The sequence below is a fragment of the Thermobia domestica genome, chromosome 6 (genome assembly GCF_964235325.1).
Source record: "Thermobia domestica chromosome 6, izTheDome1.hap1.1, whole genome shotgun sequence".
In the NCBI taxonomy this organism is placed as follows: Eukaryota; Metazoa; Arthropoda; class Insecta; order Zygentoma; family Lepismatidae; genus Thermobia; species Thermobia domestica.
The window spans coordinates 44,809,855-44,828,053 of NC_137459.1; the positions used below are offsets into that span (position 1 = coordinate 44,809,855).

The 18,199-nt window shown below is 37.4% G+C and overlaps 1 protein-coding gene across 3 annotated transcripts in view; it reads right to left on the reverse strand.

Annotated features, from left to right (window-relative positions):
• Pka-C1 (Protein kinase, cAMP-dependent, catalytic subunit 1) overlaps positions 1 to 18,199 on the reverse strand; it is a 561,997-nt gene that overhangs the window by 60,654 nt on the left and 483,144 nt on the right. For all 3 annotated transcript variants that reach the window (XM_081761579.1, XM_081761577.1, XM_081761578.1), the window contains one exon: positions 12,415 to 12,476. In XM_081761579.1, the coding sequence (XP_081617705.1) occupies positions 12,415 to 12,476 (62 nt within the window). The remainder of the gene's footprint in view (positions 1 to 12,414; positions 12,477 to 18,199) is intronic.

Genomic DNA, 18,199 nt, shown 5'->3' on the forward strand with positions numbered 1-18,199 from the left:
ACAACACCGACAACGTTTGGGAGGTGATTCCTGACACCAAGATAAGACGAAAAGTATAGACCAACTTGGGTGCACAAATGCTTCCTTTCGGAGTTATAGGCTGCCGAAAACATGAGAAAATGAACTTTCAAGGCCCATAGCTCCAAAACTATGGGATTTACCGTAGTTGGATCAAGACTTCACTTAGGAACTAATATGTGTGCTATCCAAAAATATGTTTCAGAATCCTAAGGTACTCATGCCAACAATTTTTATAGAGGGAGTTTGGCTACGGGCATATCATTTGAAGTACTTACCAACTACCTCTATAAAAATTGTAGCGGAAATACTACAGTATTCTGAAACTTGGATATTCGGTATATATATATCAGTGTTTTTGAAAATTTAGGTTTTAGAGCAGGGGAAGGGAAACATTTTCCAAATAAATAAAAAAAATGAATGTAATGATGTTTCGCGGCCAACTCCTATTAAATCGCAGCACCAAATTTGCTGATTTATCTTACATGACTGAACCATACCTCAATTTAGGGTTTTATCACAGTATCTGCAGGGTAAGAAGGGGTGAGGGGTAGTGTTGGGAAGAAGTAAAAATAGTCTAAAACGTCAGTTTCAAATCCATAGTTTTCAGAGTCGTTCAGATCATTAGTGGTCCTCACTATGCCTTTTATGTCCAAATTCATCCTCCATCCCCAAACCAAACCAAACTACTCGGTGTAACAGCCCGACTCGTGGGACTGAACCTCCCCACGCCATCTGTTAGCGATTGGTGGAACTACGTCTAGCCTAGCGACGAGCGCGTAGTCAGCGCATCGCGTCGCCCTATCGCTAACTGGCGTATAGGGAGCTTTCTAGACTTAGTCTTTTATTCACGTGACTCCCCAGTTTGCCTCACGACGGTGGGTGGACTCCGAAAATTGCGGAAGCACCGGCCGGGAATCAAACCCGATACCACGCGAACATGAATCCAACGCTCTAACCCTCATCCTCCATCCCTATAGGGATGAAATGTAAAAAATAATCTGAAACAACCGATATCCATTCAAAAGTTTCCGATGTCACTGAAATGAATAGTGACAGCCTAGATATCGTTTAAAATCCATATTCATTACGCATCAGCATGGTATTTGATGGGTAGAGTAAGGGGTGACATGTAAAAATAATTTAAAACGACCAATACTAGTCTCCAACCCATGGTCGCTGAGTGAATAGTAACACTCCAAATACATTCCGCATTGTTATGGGGTGAAGGGTGGGATGAGAAGGGGTGACATGTAACGACCGATATTAGAGTGGCAGCCATAGTTTTCGGGGTCGCTGAATTAAATAGTGACATTCCAAATGGCGTTTAAGTCTAAGTTCATGCTACGGTCACTTGATGTGCAGAAACTGCTAGCTAGTTTAAAAGCTTTCATGTGAGAATGCACGAGATACTAAAGCCCGTCTGAAAATACGTTCCTTAGGTTACTCATCATTTCCTTCTTCCAACTCAGAAACAGGTTACATAGACCGTACTCAGTGAGGAAAATATCTCAACATGTTCAAGTTGAAGTACAGGTTCTAAGGTTGTCTCAAAGGCTAACTTAGAAAATATGGCAGAAGGTATTTCTGAATTTCTGGAATTTTACTAAGACGTGCAGGAATATTACTTGAGTCTCGAGATATTTTAAGGTAAACTATTGAACGCAAACGTAATACCTAACTACTTTACTAGTTTCACTAGTAGTTCGCCAGCTTTATATGAAGGGTTTGTGGTGTAGTATAATAACGCATGGAACTGGTAAGTGGCAGACCCGAGCTCGATGTGTTTAATATTTGACGCTCATTGGACAACACGCTCCAAATAATAGAAATTCATTTTATAATGGATAGATTTCTCTTGCATCAGCTCTCCAACAAAGTATGTTTCAGTGCTCCACAGGCTTATCTACTCTCGTCGGTTGCTTGAAATGTTACGTGTAAGTTAATTGCATCTGTCCAGGCATTTGAGATGCCAGAAAAATGCTGGACCTAATGGAGTTATAGCATTTACGAAAAGAAATACTTGTGTGTGTAGCTATGTTATAAACTATGTACCATCAGCCTGCATTATCCCCTAAGTATGGGGTAAAAGATTGTGTTCTCGGACAGCCTTGACTTAAAATAAGAAGAAACGAAATATTAGCTCTTTTTCATTCTTGAAATATTGTCGAAAAGCCCAAGACAGACTTCTGGCAAGGTCACTAACTTACCAGAAATGACATTAAAAGCCATTAAGCCAAGGGCTCCGATATCATTTTGAATCATTTTATCTATAATTCTATGTATTCTTGAAACAAAAGGAGTTACAAATAGGATGAAGACAGATAAGCCAAAAGTAATATATTTTCTATCTTTCTTTATCTCCCTTTTTCACCTTAAGTTAGCCACTAGATATTAAGAAACTATTTTTTAAAAAAATAAACATAAATTCATATTTAAAAGAATAAAATCAATTTCCATACGAACAGCTAGCTTTCGACTACTGTAACAGCCACTTTAAAAGATCCTGGTGTTTCCAGTTTCATAACAAAAATAAATTTCTTGGTGATTCCAAGTCTATTTTCTCTTGGTGACCAGTAGACATGTTTTACTACTGTTTACTATTTTTTTTTATTTAAATTTTATTATTTTAATTCAATGTTACTTAAAGCAGTATACACAGTTCACTTACAAGTACCAAAATACGTTTATCTTATGCAAAGGTGTTGCGTCGATTTACAGGGCCTGGGGAGGAAGTAAATTATTATTAGATCAATGATGTAGGTGAGAATTCCATATCCAGAATGAATAAATTATTTTGCATCGACTTTTTCATACCAGTGATAGTCATATTCCACTATGAGTGCACTCTGCGAAATCCTAATAGTATAGCAGTATAATACGTCTTACAAAATTATGATTATATATTAGGTTGTCAAAAAGATATTGAGTCTTTGGAGCTCAAACTATAGAATATATTGATTGTAATTTGAGAAAACATTACGAAACCACATATGCGCCATTTTGTTCGATGACCTGTCAGTTTTCCAGCAACACCATAATTTCGCCACTATAGAACGTCTGTGATTTTCACCGACCTCTATTGAAACTAACTTAACACCATTTAGGAAGTTATCCAGAGATCGAAGCAAATAATAGCCTGACGGTGCCAGGTCCAGCCTATATAGTGGATGTATTAACAGTCTCTCAGCCAAATTCTCTCTATTAATGAGGGGTTGTTCCAAGGTGTATGCGGTCTGGCGTTGTTAGTGTGGTATACGATACATTTTCTGTTGATCAATTTCAACTGTTTTTTTGAATTACTAGGTGCACTCACGCTAATCGCTAGCAGCACAGATCTGAATCTATCGTTCTGCCCAGCGGGAGCAGCTTGTGATCCACGATGCCTTTCCAATCCCTCCAAATGTACAGTGTAAATCTTCGTGAGCGCCGGTGTGGGTTTTTCCACAGACTGTAAGGGTTCTCCTCGCTTCCACCACAATCTTTTACGCACATTGTAGTCGTAGATTATCCATGGTTTATCACGAGTGACCAACCGCTTAAGAAATAGATCGAGTTCGTTACGTTCCAGCACGAATTCGCAGACAAATTTGATCCAGCAAATATTTTCGGGTCAGATCCTGTGGCACTCAAACATTACATAATCCAGCTTTCTCCAATTGTTTAACACTGCTAATGGACCTTTAGGTCATTGGCGATGTCATGGCAGTTTACACGCTAATCTTGTTGCCGGAATATCAATCACGTTTGCTGTGATTATTCGCCCACTACGAGAAGCATTTTCAACATCAAAATTTCCAGAACGAAAGCGACTGAACCATGTCTTGACTGTTGCTCTTGATAATGTATTATACTCATAAAGAGCACAAATTTGTACACGAGCCCGCGCCTGCCTGCGAACTGTGTATGAATCTATCCGCTGTACCATGCCACTCTTGCGCGTGTGTGGATTCTCTTAACGTCCACAATATGCTACTACTCAAGTAATTCGTTCTTGATCTCGGCTTTCGACAAACTTCGAAGGTCAGAACAAGGATTAGGATTTAGGATTTACATTTCTGGGCTTTCGGCATCTAAGGCCATTTAGCCCGTCACGATTTGAGGGATGACGTCTCTCGGCGAGCACACAATCCGGGGAAAGGGAAGGAAGGAAGCGGCCTGGGACCTATAAGTTACGTACCACCCCAGCATTTGCCTGGTGTGAATGAGAAAAGGCTAGGAAAACCTCATTCAGGGTGGCTGGCCTGAAAAAGCGTGTTACACTTTTTCGACCGCGTGACCCCACCGGGAATCGAACCCGGGATCGCTCGCACCGAAGGCGAGTCAGAACAAAGAATCACAACTTTGCTGAAATTCATTTGATGATGTGCTTCAACGTTTACTGGGACTGTGCCGAAGGTGGTGCACTTGAGCAATAACTTGGATTGCTCGTCATTTGCAGCCTGTAGAAGACGAGTTCCATTTCCAAGTTTGGAATATCCCCCGATGGAAAAATTCCAGTGCCAATATGTTGCAACTGCCTAAGTAGAATAAAAGGTAAAAGTTTATTCAAACTAGCAACAGTTTCTTCCTTTCCATCTTTAATAACTAAATATCATGGAACATGTTCTATAATATTTCCGTCATTTGCTTTCTCCAATTGAGTATTTGTATCTCTGGATTTTAAGGGGCTTCGATACTCTGCCATGTTGTGAAAGTACTCATAATCTCCACTTCTACGTAATCGTTCTGGAGGATCAATGGGGCAGCAAGGTACTAGACACCACAATCTTTGTCAGGAAGCTGAGCGATGACTTCAAGCCCAGTGTGCGAGGAGCCAACGCCACTTATAACTTTGACTGATAAATAATTTTAAGGAGACAACCCTTCCACTCATAGTAGAGCACAGGCTTCTTTGCAGGTCCAACATTTCGCATTCCTATCTTTGCCTTTTAGGGCATCACTCCATCCAGAACGGCTAGGTGCTAACAAATCTTCACTCCGCTCTCAAAAGACTCCAGGACAACCAAAAATCAGAGCCAAGAACCATAGCTACATCAAAATATTTAAAAAGTGGGAATCTGACCCATAAACCAAATCGTAGACCATCAAGCATTTCCAAGTTATAGCAGAGAATCCAGCTGGTGTTAATAGTTAGACGCAGTCAGTAGTTAAGAGAAAGGTCAAAACAGCACATCAGGCCAGCTTCATCCGTGGCATCATATTGTAAAGTAGCATCACTCCCCTGTGGCAAATTAATGATCGAGGCGATCATCCGCAGCAAAGGTTTCACGAAAATGGTGATGAGCCCCCAACCGGAAGGACCTGCGCCTATTGCAGTTCCGAAGAACTGGGCAATGTAGTCGCGATATTCCCAACATCGGGCTTTTCGGCATGGAGTGTACATGTTAGGGTCACTGAAGGGAATATTTTTCGGCACTCTTCCTGCAGTTGTTTTTAAATTTCGTTGTGTTGGCTACTTTCTGCTTCTGCACTTATTTTCGAACTTCCACCAGAAATTCTCATTTGGATTTAAATCCGAAGACTGGTAGAGTTTCCAACTTTTTTTTTTTTTTTTTTTAGTATATTATACAATAAACACATTTACACAATATGTGCAGTCGGTGTCATGCTGAAAATAGTAAGATTGCCCCATACTTAACTTACTAGCCTTTCCTTGATATTATTCTTTGATAAATATCCATATTTGTTGATAGTAGTATCAATACAATGTAGGTCACCGACACCAGAAACGGACATACAACCCCACAACATGACAGATGAGTTTGACAGTAAGTCGTAGATTTTACTCTTGTAGGTCTTTGTTGGGCTTCAACCACACCTACAAGGTCCATCTGACCCAAATACATTAAACTTGCTTCCAGAATGTAACTAAAGCCCAAAATTCAAGCGGAGAGTTGATGTGCTTTTTAGCAAACTTCGATATTTTCCATTTGTTCGTTTTACTTATCCATGGATTCTTTCTGAACTATGTGTCCATAATATCCGGCTTTTCTCAATGCCTACGTATAGTTTTATAGGACAGTCTTTCTGGTCCTGGATGAAATTTTGGCAGCAGATTTTGGCACATTTTCACATGGATTTCTTCTTATTTGCAAAAATAAGCTTCTTTGATGTATCTCACTTAGAACAGATTTTCTACCCGCCCTCGTTTATTGCCTACTCTCCCTTTATACTTGAATTTTTCAACGATCTCTTGTACTGTAGAATGAGTTTTGCCTACAACCTGCCAAATTTGACGTAAAAGATTTACCTGACACATCTAATTTCACTATTAAGTTTCTGATTTTCATTGTCATCTGTTTTCTTCTACTCAAAAGAACGCCGTTTTAGACAGCAAGACTGATGTTATTTTCGAAGTGGAAATGGAAGTTTCAAGGTCAAAGTGCAGACTTCTACAAAAACGACTCATGCAAGGTGTCACGAAGCACGGCGACTACGCAGAGGAAAGAACAAATGCCATCATAGTCTCAAAGGTATGCACAGATGTTTCTTTCTAGATGATTGCACGAACTTCTTGATACCACCCTCGTACAACATTGTATGCATAATGTAAACGATGCAGTATTTAATGTTAGTTTTAATAAAGGTGTCAGTGTGGAAAATAATGCTGTATTTACTTATTTATAAAGAAGAAAAATTCACCTGATGATTGAGGTAAATTTTATCAACAAATTACTTATAGCTTCGAATTTAAATTTGGCCTGCATCAGAGCTAGTTGATAGAGACAAGTACACATTGATCTGATTTTATCAGTAAGGCAGTTGGAGAACATTGCGTGTGTGTATGCATGTGAGTGTATGTGAGTGAAGGAGGAAGGGAAGGGACGATTCATGTCGTCTGTGACGCATGGTATCACTTGTTGTCTTGACATGAATCAATTCACTGATATACATACTTGCGAAGACTAGACTAACCATAGCTGCCAGGAACTTTTGTTATTGTTGAACTTGTGGCGTGTGTGTAAGTTCCACTAAATCCAGGCTACGATCAAAACAAACAACTCTTGTTGTTTCGGAATCGTAAGTAGCTTCCTGAGAAGGAAAAATAGTCTGAGGAAGACACCAATACAATGCTGACTCGTAACAAAAATTTTAATTTCTTGTTGTATAAGCCTTGATTTCTGTGGAACTAAAATACTCCCCTTCCTTTCGGGACAGACCATCAAGGGCCAAGAGCCATGCGTGAAGGTAAAGACACTTTTTGACTTCGCCACTCGTTGAGGTGTTTTAGCCGCGCTCTGGCCCCTTTGCTTCCCCAGGTATCGACTTCACTAAAAAGGCTGAACAAACATCGTCCATATTTGGAACGAGAATAATCACTCTTCCCCTTCGGGAATAGAGTCCTGGTCTCCCAGTTGTCATGCAGATGACTTAACCGATTTCACTAACAACTCTAACTTACGAAAGTAATGAAGGTTACTGTACACATAAAATGCGTTGAGTTAAGTGATTTTGAGTTTAAACGCCCCTTTTAGCAGCGAGGCTATATGAAACGGGGCCCATTGGTTAACAAGGAATCCGAACCACATGAGCTCCGGCCGGGAATAGAACCCAGGTCTCCCACTACACATCAAATACGCCCTGTATGGAACAGGAATACACACACTACACAGAAAGCGTGAAAAACTACTAGAATAGTTTACAATGTGTATATGGATGAAAATAAAGGAAATTATATATGTGAAGAGATAAAACAATAACAAAGTATCAGATAATGTGGAATAAATAAAAATAACACCAGATACAGATACAAAAGGAACTGGAAGGAGTGCTGAAAATAAATATTCTGTGAGATGAGATAGAAGGTGTCGTGGAAGTTAAGGGGAAGGGTTCATATATACTATTAAGGGCGTTATTGGGGAGGACAATTATTATATCAGAACAATGAAGTTAACAGGGGACCATCGCATATCAACTTTAGCCTGCAACAAGTAAGACAACACTTGTAATGATTACTGACATCCATCTTCTCCCACTGGAATTAAGAAAAAAAACTTGTAAAGTGCCCATTTTGACACAATTGCCTTTCCACGCACACTCTTGATAATACCTTTAGATTGATGCATTTGAGTCTTAATCGATATCTAACAATTCAAGTTCAAAACATTTGCTGAAATGCCGACTGAGATCCGTATTAAGTTTTCAGTCCCGACTGACGCTGTATTTTGTATTTCAGATGAAGGCAACAAAAGCTGCTGTCCATTCTTTGCACAGTCCCTGCGGTAATCACAAGATATGGTACCTGATGTATCTCCATTAAATGAAAAACAGCACCGCTATAAGGAGGAGACATTTTCATGAATTACAAGAAACCAAGCCCATTGTTTACGTGACGTTGTCTCAAACGAATCCTTGGAGAGATTCTTATTAAGTTAATGGGCTTTCTTACTGTGAGAGGGAAAAATAGTAAGGATTGTAGCATTTTGTGCATGTAATAAATGTAAGACTTCCTTTAGGTTTAAATTAAAATAGCATTAGATGCAACTTCCGTTCGGGAACACACATGAAAGTGTCCTAAATCACTACTATTTGTACCGGAAGCTTCATTCCGTTTCAATTATAGTTTCTCTGGATAACTAATTTCAGTGATTTTCGTATTTCCGGTTTTCCATTGAGTTTTCATTTCACTTCCCTTTTTTTATTGAGGACGATTTTATAATTCCGCTATGAAATATAAATTTAACCCAAATGGTGGCCAACACAAATACGCCGTTCAACTAGAGACTACACCAGAAATTTTACTTTAAAGTTCATATTATATATTTATATATACAGGGTGTCTTAGAAGTCCCCTGATATAAGGTAACTGGTATCAGATTGGATTGATTGATTTTTACGTCCCGTTCAGCAGCGAGGCTATATGAGACGTGGACCTACTGATTAACGTGGAATTCGTACCCGAACCACATGAGCTCCCGCCGGGATTCGAACCCGGGTCTTCCGCGCCAAAGGTGCGTTCGCTAACCGCTTAGCCATGGAGGAGCTCTGTTATCAGAGTTCCAACAAAATATAAAAGGGTAAACCGTCTCCAAATATGATATTTTCAATCTAAAGTGAAGGAGTTCTTTTTTTTTTTTTTTTTTTTTTTTTTTAATTGGACAAGCCGTTTGAGCTGTACACTCTTTATGCGCCCAATGTTAAATGGAAATGCAACGTTGCCAATTACCTGGACCCACAACATCAATGAATGAAATTACTGTATTTTATGCTAACGTGTCGATGGCCAGCTCCCATGTCAAACAATAACTTCATTCCCGAAGCGACCGTAAGCGACCATGTTTCGCAACCATACAAAACAACAGAAATAATTATTGTTTTATATATGTTAAGTTTCAAATGCCTCAACAGAATTCGCGGCGACAAAAGATTTTGAACTGAATAATAACACGAATTCCCTGCTTTTAGTCGACATTTAATTTCTTCGTGAATATGATTTTCGTCTGTTAATATTGATCCTAGATATTTGAAAGTATCCACTTTGGCGGAAGTATTATTTGATATATTGACACATCCATAATTTGCAGTATTACGATCCCGACGAACTTCCATGTATTTGGTTTTCTCTGCATTTATTCCTCAATCCATGCCTCTGCAAGCGTTTAATAAAACCTGTACATTTTTTAATATTATTCTTGTATCATCCTCTATTATATTTACATCATCAGTGTACGCCATAACCTGGTGAACACCGAATCGAAAAATCAAAGCAAGTAATATACAGAGGCGGCCAGAAATACGCCGCTCAACTACAGATTACGCACGGAAACTTACTTCATTTTCTTTTCTTTTTCACTATTCAGAATTGTGTTCAAAAATTTTTGGAGACACTTTATGTGAAGAATGCTGCATGAAAATGAACGAAATTTCTAATCTTACATCTCACGCCTATGCCCTGTAGGCTAAAGGAAAAGTGGATTTGGAGGGTCTCTTATTAAGAGTAAACTCGTTTAAATTATCAAATACGGCTGCTCATCATACAGTTTAATTCACTTCAGTAAACTGGTTATTTGTAAAAAAAAAAACTACCGGTACGAAAACTAAAATTTTTTAAATGTTGCTTTATAATTATACTGATATCTAGGAAGCATAATGTTTAAGAAAACATGCTAATCACCAAGATATTTGTAGTGAGCCTAAGTAAAAAAATCTACACTAAGCAGTCTTTCATTCACACTTACATGCCAGAGGTCTTAAAACTCGTTTTTCAGTCGTGATGCATTACTTAAGCAATAGCTGACATTTAAAACTGTTAAAAACACTTTTTAATGCATCTCTAATAGAATAAGTTAGCATAAACATCTTCTCATTGCAAGAGTTCTTACATCACAACTGTCGATGTCGGTATACTTGGCAATTTACGCAATGTAAATTGTGCATTTTTCTTCCCTTAACTAGCTGTGTAACAACTCAATTTGCAATTAGAAGTTTTTTTTAAATATATATATATATATATATATATATATATATATATATATATATATATATATATATTGCAGAATAATGAACTTAACGTTATTTCGGGAACTTTAATTCGATTTTGTACGAAAAAATCAAAGTTACAAAAAAAATCGCAGTTGCCTTAAAATATCCAAAAATAATGTAAAAAGAGGGAAGACCACAGCGATGGTATCGTATCATACAGCAGTTCAAAGGTAGCCATGTTTGGTCCTACGAAAATGTCCAACGTGTTGCAAATGACCAGTAAGTACACTTTACCAAAATAGTTTTTGTGATAATATAAAACCTGGCGTTTTAAAACAAGAGGGATCATTCGACCTGCACCCGCTAATAGTGTAGTTTGGTATATTCAATCTGCACCCAGGATGAACCAACCAGGACTGACAGTCGTGAAGGGAGGCCTGAGTTTGTGAGTATGCACTGTGCTGATGAACTTTTGCATGACATATTGTCGTGAAAGGAGGACTACGTAACATTTAAAAACACAGGAGAGAACTAGGGATTTCTCCTTGATATGACTCCAACCACTATACATCTTATGTCTTATATCATGATCTTGTAATATTATTTGTTTCTATACTATTATCATCTAAGGTGACGGTTTTAATAAATACCCCAAATGAATGACACTTGTCCTTTTATTAGCATTTTAATTACTTAACGTGACAATTGATTGTTGCTATATTTAGTAACACTAAAGCTAAATTATGATATTTAATATAAAATTAACCGAAATGCCTTTTCTTCGGATGAAGAGAATATGTTTATAGGAAATATTTCAATCCCCTTACCCCTTATAACATGTATTTCAATGAAAGTTTAATGTTGAAAATACAGAAGATACTCTACTTTTGGTATAAATATTAAAACACCCTTCCCCACATATGTCTTTAACAAAACTTATATGAATAATAAACTATCTTCCGAAAGTCATTTCAAAGGGGTCAGACGTTTTCCCGACCCCGAAAACTAAGAATGCGGCACAAATCTGTTATTTTCCACATTTTATTTTCCACCTCACCCACCCCACCCTCTCAAATGGAGATGAACTTGGACATAAACGTCACTGGGAGCATCAAAATTCATTTATCTACTTCGAAAACTATGGATTCAATACTAATATCGACCATATTCAATTATTTTACATGTCACAATCCCCCCCCCCAATGGTGCTAATGGGGCTGAACTTGAACTTAATGGCATCTGGAGTGTCAGTCTTTATCTAAGCGACCCTGACAACTATGGATTCGACATTAATATTGGTCATTTATTATCATTTTTGTCTGCCCCTCCCACTCCACCCTAGAAGTACGCAGGTCGTCTTGCCCCCACTGAGGCCTGAACTTAGACTTAAATGCCATTAGAACTTTCTCCAATTAACTTAACGACACTGAATTCTGAGAATTCAACAATAACGTCAGTCATTTTCGATATTCATTCTTACATGTCACCAATTCCTAGAGATGTAAATGAGGAATTAAATTGGATTTAAACGTCATCATGAATGTCACTTTTATCTGAGCGACAGCGAAAACTATGGATACGACACTAATATCGGCCATTTTCGATCACTCTTATGTGTGTTCTCCCCCTCTCCCTGAGTATACCAAAGAAATCTTAGCCTCACTGGATGCTGTCACCAATTAGCTTATGGACCGAAAATTACGGAGTTTGACACTAATATTGGTCGTTTTCCATCATTTTTGAGTCTCCTCCCTTCCCTTCCTCTAGATGTCCTACGGGGTCTTACCTCGACAGTACTCTTTTCAGACTGAATGTAATGTTTGTACAAAGTTTAGTTAAAATTGCTCCTGGTGTTCCAAAGTTATTCCGTTCTGTTTCTTCCCTTATGTTTTATTGTTATTTGCATGCAGCGTAAAATTGATTTGTAGCAGAGATTGGGACTTCGTATTCAAATAAGTGCAGATAACTCACCGTTGGATTCTTTTTCCATTTCTCTTCAAACTCCTCCTTGGCTTCTTCCAGGAACTTTTTGACTGCAAGAAAATAAAGTAATACGTTAATTGAGTGTACAATTTAGTTACCTTACTTGACTAAAACAAAAATTTTCTAAGTATTAAAAATGAAACACGATGCAGAAAATAAGTAAGTAAACACACAGCACCATGTATATACACAAGCAGTAAGTTCTTTTTTAAGACATACACGATGTTTTAATTTGTAAAACCAACTATAAATCAAATAACTGTTAATACGAGGGGGTATCAAGAAGTTATGCCTCCGCCAATATATATATATATATATATATATATATATATATAAAAAAATTAGCGTGTTGTTGATGTGTTATTACTATGTTATATACTAGACTGACTAACACTTGTGTATTGAATGTTTCAGATTGATTAAAAGAAGCAATGAAATTGTGGCACAAACAAAGAGATGTGATTGCGTTCCTGGCAAAAGAAGGTTGGACCCCTGTAAAAATACATATAAATCTAACAAATAGTGGATGTGAGCAATGTCAGAGTTTGGGTGAAGAAGTTCAAAGAAGAAACCTTTGCAGCTGACAAACCAACATCACTGACAGAGGATAAACGCCGGGCAAATAGATTTATTGGTGCGGACGGGTGTATCACATTCAAGGTGCTGGCAGCCCTACTCAGCGTGTCTTGTGGGTCTGCTCAGGCGTTAATCTGTGGCTCAGGATTATACAGAGTGAGTTAAGTGGGTTTTGAAAGAATTGGCTGCAGACATTTGCAACAATTCAGCTAATTGCCAAGATTGACTCGTTCGTGGTGTCACATCCATCATACATCCCGGATTTGGCAACATCTGACTTACCTCTTAGGGCCTCTGAAGGACCACATTCGTGGACCGACGGGTCTGCTTCGATATTGTGAAAGGGGTAAAATCAACTGTCAAGATATGGTCTAGAGTTTTGCCCACATGGATTTGACACCTGGGTTGAACGTTGGTATAGATGCACTGAACTGAACGGTGATTACGTGGAATAGTAGGCACAGGCACACATAGAAGGGGCTTCATAATGATGTCTAGTTTATCTTGATTAATGCATCGTTAAAGATCTGGGATGACATGATACATTACTTTCTGATACCCCTCGTAGTTTCTAAATTCAGAATTGAGGTTGAAATGCACATGTCTCATTTTGTATATGAAATAGGATGTCATGCGCAGGCAGCGAGCAACGATAGAACAATCACATATGAATTCCTAAAACTGAAGACACTTAAGTAAAAAGACTATCATACTAAAACCCTTTTAAGTGCAAATTAAACAATTACGCCTTTATCTTTGTAGCACTTTGAACACAAAATACTGACGTCTGTTGCATCTTTCCTCGTCTTAGCACGGACTGCAGCAATCTGTGAATCTGAAGAAAATCATTAAGAGCTACTCATCAGATACACCACGCGAATGTGAGATAGTACAGCAGATTATTAGAAAAAGGAAAAAAAATGATTAATAGTTTTTCTTTTAGAAAATCCAATCTTTACCGTGGATAGGATTATAAAAACACAAACTCATAGTCTCTCAAGCCTATATACAGGGTGGACAATTCATCTTGATCATCCACAAGAGAGAGAGAGAACAGCGAAACTTTGCATGAAGCAACTATAAGGAGGGGGGCATCTTTGTATGTATTAAACAGAAAGAACCAACAGTGTTGCCAACCCAATATAAAGTTACATCTTTTTTAAATAGCACTACGTCAGATTATCACATATTTCAAATCAACATATCAAACGTAAACTTAAAATACCACTTTTATTAGTCAGTGTTGCAAACTAAGGATGTTATAGTATCACAAACATCCAAAGTTCGGAAGCCTCGAACGCACACATAGCACAACGAAGATGTACAGGATAATGCACATCGAAAGTACTTTACTGTTGGATACCATGGTTATGGCATGACTTGTTTCGAATGAATAGGAACGAAGTTACCAGGGCTTGCAATTTTTTGAAAGCCTTTATTTCGAAAAAAAATATATCTAGTTACTTGCATGATTTGTAACGAATGTGAAAAATTATTTTTAAATTATTTTACCACTTATAACACGTCGATATATCTAACCGTTTCGGAGATATGATAAACAATGATAAAATTCGCAACACTGCTGAAAATGAGGTATTTGTGGAAAAAAATTTAAAATGATGGTTGTTTCCCTTCTCTTCTATAGCATAACAGCAATAGCTTTTAGTAGCTGTAATTACGACAAGTTCTCGCAATTACACGATTTAAGCAGTGTTGCAAACTTCAGCAATGTTTATCATATCTCCGGAACGGTTAGAGATTTCACATTTAAGACCTAGTACGACATTGATTTTATTAAAATAAGTTTAAAGGAGCGTTATTCATCAATAGGTGGTGGCATGTTTTCCCTGTCTTTTCAATATATTTTGGTAGGAAGGGACATTATTTGCAACAAAAAGAGACAAAATGAAGAGACTGATTTTTGAGTCACTGCCTCAAACGAAACTGAATCAGTGATGTCAACCTGAAATGTTATAAAAATCCTTTCTCGAGAGGCAGAAATTCCCATTTTGCACTTGAATTTCCCACGCTCTATAAAATTTTCAAAATTTATAAAATATGAAAAGTAAATCTACTGTATGTCGCTCACTTTCTTCAATATAAGTGAATTATATTAATCAAACACTGTATGAATAAGTAGTTAAGAGAGACATAGAGAATAGAAAATGCTGAGTGAAACAAATATATTTTGTTGTCCAAAATTACTATTTGCATTACGCATTTGTGTCGTAAATCTTCAATAAGACAAGCTTCATTCTCCAGAAATTTTGTGTGGACCGTTTTGGAAGATTGTTGTTTCTCGTTTGGCAGTTTCTTTTAAGTAGAAGAGTTGTTAGTAAGTTCCAAGGTGTCTTTTTTTATTTTTTTTATTTTTTTTTTAGATTCTCAAGTCACTGGATAAATCACTTCCATACTAGCATGTATTTTACAATAAGAAAAATTTGACAATTAACACTGATTTCACTTTCATTGGAGACTCATTAGGTTACTTCCCGCCCAAAGAGAAGTTTGTTGATGTCGATGAAGTAAATGTATGAAAAATCCCATATATACTGCCAACTTCTACAAAAAGATCATTTTATACCATTTGGAGAAATTAATCCCACGGGTTGACATCACTGAACTGAATCACAGAGTATAATCTCAAAGGTTCTTCTATTTTTTTCTCTTTATTTATTTTATTTATTTATTTTGTTATATCTTATTTCTTTCATTTAGAGAACGTCTTACTATTGCAAGCATGACTCTGAATAGCATAATTAAATTCTCTCAACAATGAAAATAATTTTATTCAGACGGAGAGACGGAGGTAATAGAAACTTAAGTAATTAGTTACAACCTACGATTAAGACTGTGAGCCTTTAAATGTATTCCACTTTTGAAACCAACTTAAAACAGGCCGCCATTTACAAGATGTAGAGAGTAAAATTTTAAGTGTAGTTCTATCTTGCATGAACGTTCACAAAAATGTTGCGACATTTCACAATATAGTAGAAGAATTTCCTTTATATATCATTTCAACGAATAGTTTTCACAAAACCAAATGCTAAAATATCATTTCTCCACTACACATTATTCAACGAAGAATGTATTTTCTTTCTTTTTCGTTATATCTAATGATATTTATAAAAATGCAAGAGAAAGCAATTCACTACAACACAAACAGTAAAAACTGTCAAACTGATTTTGTGTTAGATCATTTAACTTTCAAATCCAGACAGATAAGCCATAAATATATTAAAAAGTTGAAGATCCTTAACTGACAAATAAATAATTTGGCCCACATTGCTTTTAAGATAGAATGTTAATTTTGAAAATAAAATAGTACTCTTAGAAGGAACGAACAAAAAAAATAAGCTACGAAAACAACAGACTTGTTCTTCAAAAAAAACATAGCAACTGTAGGTAAGCCCAAAGATTTCAATAATCCTATATCAGTAAATTTTCGAGCAAGTTCTACATTGTTCGGAAATTTAATTACCTGAGCCACTGATTGAAAGAGGACAAGTCCTCACATTGCTAAGAATGCTAAGAAAGAACGCATTTCTTTATTTTCCGGCTGAAAGAAACAAACTTCATTTTCCTAAACGAACGAAAACGATTTTGCAGTTTCTTTTTGCAACTACAAAGAAGGACAATACAATGCCAACTAGTTGAGAATGCAAACAGTTCTCGTCCCATATATACAGTTAAAAGAACACTCTGATTGACCAAATTAAAAAGATCTCAACGATTTATCCGTTTACAAGCGACGTCTCCTTCATCGCCTCCGTGGCGAAGTCGGAAGAATACCCGCCCAGTAATCATAAGGTTGGTGCTTCGAGCCCTCTTCGGGGTACTCTTTTGGTACTTTTTTTAGTGTTTTTAGACTCACTTAAATGTAAACAAATCACACATGTAGGCGATTTAACATTTTAGGGGAGTAATTTTCTGGTTCATTGGCGTTTTGTCGCGTCAAAAGGTGGTGTCTACAATGCAGTGAGCATATAGGGTCGGTGGTTCAGAGTGCATCATAGTGAGTGGTGGACCACGGTGGGTGGTGCGTCGCAGTGGGTCACAGTGGATGATGGGTAGTAGTGGGTCACATGCTGTTGACCCACTTACCCACTCAGGAAACTCGATTAATTCGACCCACTGAGCCACTCGAATTCTGGATTTGACACCACATAGAAAATGGAAGGCCAAAAATTGCATGTTCACAATATTTTATTCTTTTACTTCAGGCAAGGGAAGAAAGCGCGAATAGTGTTTGAGATTTTTACTGTCTTCCATGTTTGTGTTCTTGTCCCTGTTCTTCAAGAGTTAGTGGAAAAACTGTAAAAGTGAGTAAAACGCGTAAAAATAGGAAACAAGGTACTGGGGAAGGTCCGTTAAATTAATTGTCTTGAAAAATAATCCAGTGCCCTGAAACACCAGATTCCAATCAATATAAGTATCTGTCCAATGCGGTGCCGTGAAAAATCAGTGACCGAGGCGAGAGCATATGGCAGCGCCTCCGTACATATGAGTTATCAATTTAAAGTCGACTTCTCTGGACTATTCTTTCGACATAATACTTTACTATTTTATCATGACTGAAATCAGAAAGTTTCAGCATTATTACACTGGAATCGTAAAAGTGTGCAATTACTGAATTCACTACAGATCCATTTTTTTCCTTCTCCCAGAACAGTGATGTCTTAGAATAGTGGCTTAAGTGTCAGTTTCGTAATGTTGGGGACGCGAGTTCGATTCCGGGTGTGGCAATTCAGGAAATTTTTACAATCTACAAAACTGATACTTCTGATATGTAGTAACATGAAAATATTCAATTTCTCTGGATCTAAGAGTTGGGACGACCTCCTTCACATGTGAAATGCCAACAACACAAAATTACATCATCCGTATCAACTTCATTCGTAACTGCCTGGCAAGTAACGTGTTTGGACAAGAATTGGTGAATGCATAAGGGCTAAGCAAGTCCTTACTGCTGTAGTGTGGGCCAAAAATGAGTTCCAAGGAATTGTTCGTAGCTGTGCACAAATTGCAAATTGTGATCGAACTTACAACGCTAGTCACGGGAATGATCCTATTTTAGATGTCACATCACCTTCAAACCTAAGAAACATCCGACATACTGTATATCTTTTCTGTTCCTATGAATATCTTCAACTATGTTACTTTTTCTTTCCATTGTGGTAATAATAATAATAACAAA